This window comes from Palaemon carinicauda, chromosome 27 (genome assembly GCF_036898095.1).
Source record: "Palaemon carinicauda isolate YSFRI2023 chromosome 27, ASM3689809v2, whole genome shotgun sequence".
Classification (NCBI taxonomy): Eukaryota; Metazoa; Arthropoda; class Malacostraca; order Decapoda; family Palaemonidae; genus Palaemon; species Palaemon carinicauda.
In genome coordinates, this window is record NC_090751.1 from 37,268,610 (window position 1) to 37,278,609 (window position 10,000).

The 10,000-nt window shown below is 31.6% G+C and overlaps 1 protein-coding gene across 2 annotated transcripts in view; it reads right to left on the reverse strand.

Moving 5' to 3' along the window:
* LOC137621157 (uncharacterized) overlaps positions 1-10,000 on the reverse strand; it is a 344,505-nt gene that overhangs the window by 238,726 nt on the left and 95,779 nt on the right. For both annotated transcript variants that reach the window (XM_068351581.1, XM_068351582.1), the window contains exon 2: positions 4,888-5,096. In XM_068351581.1, the coding sequence (XP_068207682.1) occupies positions 4,888-5,096 (209 nt within the window). The remainder of the gene's footprint in view (positions 1-4,887; positions 5,097-10,000) is intronic.

A 10,000-nucleotide genomic window follows, 5' to 3' on the forward strand; every position in this document is an offset into this window, starting at 1 on the left:
CAGTGATGACAAGATAAAGGGTTTCCAAACTTATAGATCAGACAGAACAAATAGGAATTAAGGGGGAACCGCAATATATGGAAGAGACATAAATCAAGGAAAAGTCCGTGAAAAATACAGCAACACAGAATGTGAATTGATTGCGGTAGAATTTGAATTTGAAAAACTAGTGAATATTGTAGTTTACAGACCCCCAAATACTAAGAAATTTGACATAATAATAGAAAAAATAGATGATATATGTAGAAACCATAACGACTGGAATATACTCCTATCCAGAGATTTTAACTTTCCTTTCGTGAATCGGAAAGAAAGGATAGAAGAAAGTGGTTGTATGTATACATATAAAAAAGAGTAATAGTAGCGCAGAAGATAAGAGGCAATTTGAAAAGCTTCAAGATATGCTATTAGAACATAATATGCAACAAATAAACCGCATTCCAACAAGAAAGGAAAATATCCTAGATCTAGTATTTGAGAATGAGGTGAATTATGTTAAAGAAACAATTGTGTATAACACGGGAATTTCAGACCACAATGTCATAGAATTAATAGTCCATTCCAAAGCAAAAGATCGCAGAATTAATCAAAGCACAAAACGTTCGGAAGGATATGGAAAATATAATTTTTAGAGTAAGAAATAAATGAAGAACTGAATAAAGAGTGGAAAAATGTATTTGTAAGTGATAATATACAGGTAAATACGGACATACTGTACAAAATACTGGAGAAAATTGTTGAAAAATATGTACCGAAAAAAAAACAATAAACAAAAGACATGCAAACCAAGAGAAAGAAGGATCTTATTTCGGAAAATTAGAAAGCGGAAGAAAATTCTTGAAAAATAAAAAAATGTGTGGAAAATGAAAGAAATAAATGTAAGATAGAAAATGCAGAACAAAAGATTATACAGTCGAAAGAAAATGAAAAAAGGGACTTAGAAGAAAGGACACTTCAAAATATTAAAAAAAAACCCAAAGTACTTTACTCCTATGCAAAAAAGATGAGTAAAGGGAGATTAGAAATAGGCCCTCTAAGAATTGAAGGACGGCTAACAAATGAAAAAAAGGAAATATGCAACATATTAGCAGAAAAATATAAGAGTGAGTTCACGCCAAGAATTGCGAATGAGAATAATGAAACAGAAATGAGAGAAGAAAATGTTGAATATCTAACGGATATAGATATTAATGAAGCAGATATTGTCAAGGCTATAAATGAAATAAAAAATGGTTCAGCAGACGGACCAGATGGAGTTCCAACGATTTTGTTAAAAAAAACTGCAAACACTATCGCGAAGCCGCTGCAATACTGCTAAGACAAAGTGTAGATATGAGCGAGATATATGTTAAACATAAATTAGCTTATATAACCCCTATCTTCAAAAGTGGATCAAGACTAAACAATTATAGACCTGTTAATCTAACATCACATATTATGAAAGTGTATGAGAGGGTAATAAAAAAGAAAATAATGAACCATTTGGTTAAAAATAATTTGTTTAATATAGGTCAACACGGTTTTGTGCCCGGAAAAAGTACACAAACCCAACTGATAGCACACTATGAAAACATATACAAAAATATGATAAATGAAAAAGACATAGATGTGATCTATTTAGATTTTGCAAAAGCCTTTGACAAGGTAGACCATAATATATTAGAGGAAAAAATGAGAAAGCATAATATTGTGGGAAAGATAGGAAAATGGGTAAAAGAATTCCTGCAAAACAGAAAACAGATAGTGGTTGCAAATGACGAGAAATCGGATGAAGCTCAGGTAATATCTGGCGTGCCACAAGGTACAGTATTAGCTGCACTGCTGTTTGTTATTATGATCTCAGACATAGACTGTGATGTTGAAAACTCTGTAGTGAGAAGTTTCGCTGATGACACAAGAATAAGTAGAGAAATTACTTGTGATGAAGATAGGAACTCACTACAAAGAGATCTAAACAAAACATATGAATGGGCGGAGATAAATAGGATGGTATTTAACTCCGATAAATTCGAATCAATGAATTATGGAAACAGAGAAGGAATGGTATATGCATACAAGGGACCTAATAACGAGACAATCACAAACAAGGAAGCAATTAAAGACCTTGGTGTAATGTTAAATAGGAATATGCAACGACCAAATAGCAACACTGTTGGCTAAATGTAAAGCAAAAATGGGAATGTTAATCAGACACTTTAAAACAAGAAAAGCTGAACACATGATTATGCTTTACAAAACTTATGTACGTAGTACACTCGAGTACTGCAATGTGATATGGTACCCACACTACCAAAAGGATATTGCACAAATAGAGAGAGAGTACAAAGGTCCTATACTGCTAAAATAGAAGAAGTTAAGGACATTGACTACTGGGAAAGACTGGAATTTTTAAAACTATACAGTCTAGAAAGAAGAGAACGCTACATGATAATACAAGCATGGAAGCAAATAGAAGGAATTACTGAAAACATCATGGAGCTAAAAATATCAGAAAGAGCAAGCCGAGGTAGATTAATAGTGCCAAAAAATATACCAGGTAAACTAAGGAAGGCGCACAGGACATTAATCCACTACGCACCAGCATCGATAATGCAGCGACTATTTAATGTGCTGCCAGCTCATCTAAGAAACATATCAGGAGTGAGCGTAGATGTGTTTAAGAATAAGCTCGATAAATACCTAAGATGCATCCCAGACCATCCAAGACTGGAAGATGCAAAATACTCTGGAAGATGCATTAGCAACTCTCTGGTGGATATACGAGGTGCCTCACACTGAGGGACCTGGGGGAACCCAAACATTAAATAAGGCAATAAGGTAAGGCTCTCTCTCTCTCAAAATCCTATTACTGTTTGATTCAAATGATATTACTGTTTAATTTTTCTTTTAACATATCTGCTTCAAAATTGTATGAAAGACTTTCTGACCTTGTCTTGATCTAGAATACTTTATTTTAAGGTTTAAATATAACAGGTCACCAGACAGCAGAGGAGAGGGGTGGGTCACTCTGCTGTTTCATGATGACCATCATACGCAAACAAATACAAGGCACTATTTCATCCATGTGGGACATAAGGAACCAGGAAAATGCTGCTGATGTCTCCGCATGATCAATATACACTGTTAAAAATTTGCTGTAAAAAGACGGTAAAAATCCTGGCCTAAATGTTGCCAGCCATTTACCGTTTTAAAAACGATGCTGACGTAGAGTGATATTACGGTTACCAACCCATAAAAGATAATAACAAATTAGGATAAAATTACGGTCGCTTGTATTTTACTAAAATACGGCTGAGAACAGTATAATTTTACAGGGAATTTCCGATTAAAATTGAGGGTTTTTTTTAACAGTGTAGGCCAACATACAGTAGAAACCTGTACCTAAAATACAGACAGTAAGGTCATTTAGATATGAATGCTAACTGTATCTGGAACCATTGGAGTGAAAAGTTGCCATCGATGCAATTGAACAAACGAATAGTTCTAGCTACTATGAAGGAATCATAATAATTCCTGGCTAATGGTCTCATTTCCTGCATATTACTAAAGGGTGATGAATTATCTTCATTTAGCAAGTTGACCCCATCTCTAAAAAATTAATTTACTATTTTTCCCGTATGGTGCTTGATCTTCATGTTGATTAGTAACGCTAAAATGGTTTATTCTGTTATCATTATCCCAGTACAAAAGCAACCCGATGTACGTGTCTGCATGCCTGCAAATATGTGCTCACAAACACACGTTCAGGGAGATAGACACACGCGGGCACATAATATATATATGTATATATGTATATACATATATATATATATATATATATATATATATATATATATATATATATATATATGCGTGTACATACAGTACATACATACACACACTTGTATATACACATATATATATATATATACATATATATATATATATATATATATATATATATATATATATATATATATATATATATATATGTGTGTGTATGTGTACGTATGAATATATCATCTGTACACACACATATACAGTATATATATATATATATATATATATATATATATATATATATATATACATATATAGATATATATAAATATATATATATATATATATATATATATATATATATATATATATATATATATATATATATATATATATATATGTGTGTGTGTGTGTGTGTGTGTGCGTGTGTGTGTGCTTATATAAATTCATCTACCTATCTATCTCAGCTTAACTTGTTGGGAAAAACTTGAGTTCTATTAGATTCCTTATCCCTGATCTAGATATTAATATTTGACACCATCTTGCAGTTACTTTTGCATTCCGCAAAAGATTTTTCATAATATGACCATTTTTGGCATTCTACTTTTCCAATTTAGGTTGCAACTTAGCAAGTAATAACATATACTGTATATATATATATATATATATATATATATATATATATATATATATATATATATATATATATATATATATATATATATATATATATATATATACACAGGGTATACATATATATATATATATATATATATATATATATATATATATATATATATAGATATGTATATATAGATATGTATATATATATATATATATATATATATATATATATATATATGTATATATATATATATGTATATATATATATATATATATATATATATATATATATATATATATATATATGTATATATATATATATATATATATATATATATATATATATATATATATATATATATATATATACATATGTAAGCGGGATTAGTTGTGATTCCCATACACAATTAGCATTTATGTTTAAATATGTTAACACGAATGCCTACTGCACATACAAATGAAAGTATCTATCTAAAACTCGAATACACCAAAATATCCACTTACTGTAACGGAAAAAGTGTGACTGGGCTTGATACTGATTGGCGCTTTCCTCTCAGTTGGCACATACCGGTAGAACTCAGTGCCGTTGTGGTACCATTTGAGGGAGTACAACTTCCTTGACTGTAGGTCGAAGGAGCAGCTGAGGGTAGCTTGGCCCCCAGCGAATGCATACAGGGGCACGTCCACCCCCTTTACCAGATCCGCCCAAGCACCTACGGAAAGAAAAACATACTTCATTTAAACATAATTTTGTCTCGGGTGTACTTTAAGGGTTAGTGGTGGAATTGGCTATTTTGCTCCTTGACTAGGGTCACGTGGCCCTAGTGTGATGCTGGCATTTAGATAAGAGTAGCTTGGTTAAGTTAGGTTAAATTGGATTGGTTGAGGCAACACAAGTTTCTAAATATCACTACTGTTGTGAACATAATATACCTGGTAACAATTTACTCTTGTGTTCTTGAAGAATAGCGGGTTTGAATGCTAGTACAGAGGCAATAGGGTCTGCCCCGCCTTCTATTCAACCTAAATTCACTTGGTATGCCTACTGAACTCTACCGAACATCTGGTTTTATCCTATCCCATCCCAAGTGCGGCAAACCTTTAATCCCATTATTTTGATATTTCCATTGTTTAGTATGAATTCTTTTTCACCACTGCAGAACTGAGAAAATTCTCTGTCGATAATTCATCGCTGGCAATTGCCTGCCGACAGTTCACGTTCAATGCAATTAACCGCCACACAATTCATTGATCGTGTAATTCACCGTCATATAATTCATCTTAAATACGATTTATGACCAAAAATCCACCACTTTCATGGTGCAGGTCCTGGCAAATGATCTCGTGGGCTACACTAAAACGCAAATGATGTTAGATGTAAAATACTCATTTCAAAAGCCACATAACCGGGTCATTACGATGCAGATAATTCGAATACAAATCAAGTAAGCTTGACTTAGAGTCCACCTCCGGACCTGAAAACATCGTCAAATATTTAGAATACACGAGTAGAAATTTGGCGTTTAATTTCATAGAGAAAGAGAGATATATATTTTTGGTAAAATTATATTAAAAGATATACAAATAATTTCAATGATTATAACGTATTTGTTGAAATTTAGTGGCTACTGCTGATAAAAATTAAGGTAGTATCAGAAATCGTAAATCACTGGGTATATGCGTATATGCACATTAAGATATATTCTAAGAGCTGAGAATACTCCTATTGTTACTTTCCATTTATATCAACAAATATTTTCTGTTTTCCTTAGGTTTGAAAATAACTTATGTAGCAATGTATGGTTGAACAAATAATTGCTGAGAGGCAGATGGGTCAAAATATGCAAATAAGTACTCAACGTGAAAAAGATAACGTAGTCATGATACAAAGCATTTTATTTCAACAAATTTTGCTCATCTTTCATAACGAAACATTACGCAATAATACGCCATGTACCTTGACCAATCCTTTTAATTTTTTATTTTCAATATATCTAAAGATAATCCTAACCATTTAATAAGTGTGTGATTGAACCTTACTGGCAATGAACGTTGTGGGAAAAGAAGGATCAGTTTAAGACTGTTAGAGGTATATTGCATTAGTATAAAATTGTCTTTATGATTGGAATTTTGACGACTTAACTTCACAGACATGGAATTGAGGAAAAAGAAAAGAATAGGCTAGGCAATAGAATGTGTAAGGATGACATTCATAGTGATAAGTAGTGTGAGGGAAATTTTGTTGGAATACTGTGAAAAAAAAATCCAATTTGATAAATATAATAAATCGTGAATTACGTTAAGATGAATTATGCAAGCGGTGATCAATGTGATAATACTGTATATTAGATTTACAATGGTTTGCATGAAGGAGAATTAAATACTAAACACTAAACTTATTATACACACCTTAACAATTAGTCACAATGAAAGATTTCCAATTTACAATACAGTATTAACAGTGAAACAAATTAGCCAGTTCCTAAATGAACATTAGATTTTCCTTGGCTATATTGTGCTTAATAACATAATTTTCCTATGTGTTTCACGGTGAGTTAGCAAAGTCTGTCTGTATCCAGACAGATATTCTGGGAATGATCACTATATGGTATAATGATACGAATGTGTCAAGTATACTTCATAGAAATATATATGTGTCGATATTCGATGGTGTTAACATTACTGACTCAGCGAGCAGGTCTAGAACTGTACTTTTGGTAGCTAACAAATGCTGTTCGGTTACTACAGAACATACAGATTTCATAATGCATATGTAAGCTATGCTAGTTCACTTGTTTACGCACATATAATGCAGTAATGCATAGCGGCAAACAGTAACTGCCAAAACCGTGAATGATATGATAATGAAAAGATTTACCGAGGAATTACTGGACACCAATGAATTATATTATAAACAAATAACCTTGTTACTAGTTAATATGATAACTAAAGTGACTATCAACGAACTGTGCTACAGCAGTGAATAGGACGATGCCAAACTAGATTAGGAATTAACTATGTAGGGGGAATCTCTTTGGCAATTAACTGGGTAATAAGCAATAGATAATTTGGGATTAGATTGATTTTCATTGGCACTAAATTGAGTAATGATGAACTGCAATTGCTCTAAATGATATGACGATGAGTTGTATTAGCAGGAAATTATGTAGATTACAACGCACTACGTCAGGGTGGACTGGATGAGGAATTTGTCGTGTGACGATGAATTGCTAACTAGTTCTGTTCTTGCCATTCCTCTCTTGTTCCGTTTTCGTCTCTCTCTAACTTTTATGGGGAATTTTATGGTCAACTAATAAATGAGTTTAGTTTTATTTCTAAAAGCCGTTATATGTCAGTCCTTGACCTTGACTGGTAGGATGTTAGGCATAATTCACTCAAATACTCTCCCTGTTTCATTTTATCTAACTTTGAAAACGGTCTTCTTTGGCTCTTCCCTGTCGGCTCCATTTTACTCAACATCCTGATGTCAACCTTCTTAACGAAAAAGCATTTGCATCAAAAATGCTTTTTATTGTTGGCCATGATTACATATGTTTTGTTTTATAGTGTCTCTAATATTCATTTATTTAGCATTGTTAATTACTCTCATTTTTCTTATTCTTAGCTGTTGTTTTTTTTACTATATTCTAAATTTCACCGTATACTTTTTTTCGCACAGAATAAATTTTCGCCAATAGGATCCATGGGGTGTGTAATTATACTACAGTACTTTCCCAGCAAGCGTTGCTGCTTTTCTTGTAATAATAATAGTTGATAATAGGTTAAGAGATAGAGTCTATCCTTCTCTAGTAAAGTTTTGCCACAAGCATTGTCGCATCTGTTATTGTTTAAAGGTTGCTCATGTATGACACATATATGTTTGGACTTGCTTTATGAATTTTGGAATGGGTATATAATACTTACATGAAGAAAAATGTCTGCTTCTTACATTTTGTACCGTATGAAATTCTTAATCTTATTTTATGGTTAGTTAAGATAACTACTATTGTTTGTACAAAGGGGGAAAAAGTATGGTGACGTTTTAAATACAAGTCTTTCGCCAAAGAGCAACACATATGAGCGTGTATAGCCATGAGTGTTTACAAGTAGATTTCAATAATAATAATAATAAATAATAGTAATAATAATAATATTACAACAACAACAACAACAATGATAATAAAATCATAATGTGTTCATAAATATAATGGACACAGTCTTATTTCACATAACATATCTTAGAATGCATGCATATAAGTTCGACGAAAATTATTCTTCGTATGAATTCATATCACAACGATCAATGATTAAAAGAATAAAACCGTGAAGAAAGCCATCTCAGTTATAGTATGAATAACTTAAATCACACTCAGGTATAAAGTTTCTTCAGTAAATATCAGGGTTATCTTAATAGAAATCATATCCCAATATCTTGAGAGTGAAATAAAATCGCCGTGCTCCGTCTCTGCTTGAATCGCATGTGGCGAGACTTAATTCCTCCAAAGTAAGGCGTTCAATCAGGAAATTCTTGACACTTCCGGGATTAGGCTATCGGCTCGCCAAATGGTGTCCACAGTAAAGCTTTCCCCGCGGGTTCTTGTTTAAGAATTATAACATATATATCTATATCTATATCTATGTCTATATATATATATATATATATATATATATATATATATATATATATATATATATATATATACATATATATATATATATATATATATATATATATATATATATATATATATGTATGTATGTATATATATATATATATATATATATATATATATATATATATATATATATATATATATATATATATGTATCCTTCTCTGAGAAAAAGAAATGGACATGGGAAGGACATATAATGAAAATGACAGATAATAGATGGGCATTAAGAATAAAAGATTGGGTCCCTAGAGATTGCAAAAGAAGCAGAGGGTGAAAGAGAAGTCGATGGATTGACGAGCTAAGAAAATTTGCAGGTAGAGACTAGCATAGAAATACCATACACAGACGGGAGTGGAAGGTCATGTCTGAGGCCTTTATCCTGCAGTGGACTAGCTACAGCTGATGATGATGATGATCCCTTTCAGAGTGGGGATACCCTAAAGTGGTGAAAGATTTTGTGCATCGCCATGACCAACTGTACCAGTCAGGGCCACCCACATTAGGTTGGTTTGCTGTGGGCGATCAGACTAAAGTCTCCCACCAACACCAATCAGCAGTGACCACCTTGGTGATGAAAACTGGGTAGATCACAGGCATGAATTGATATCTTTGTCTTACAGTGGACTAGAAACAGCATCATTGGTTGTTGTTGTTGTCTATATATATATATATATATATATATATATATATATATATATATATATATATATATATATATATATATACAGTATATAAAAATACTTTACATTATATATATATATATATATATATATATATATATATATATATATATATATATATGTGTGTGTGTGTGTGTGTATGTATATATACATATATATATACATATGTATCCATATGTATATACATATATATAAAATATATGCACATATATACATATATATAGATATATATATAATTAATATCATTATTATCATTATTATTA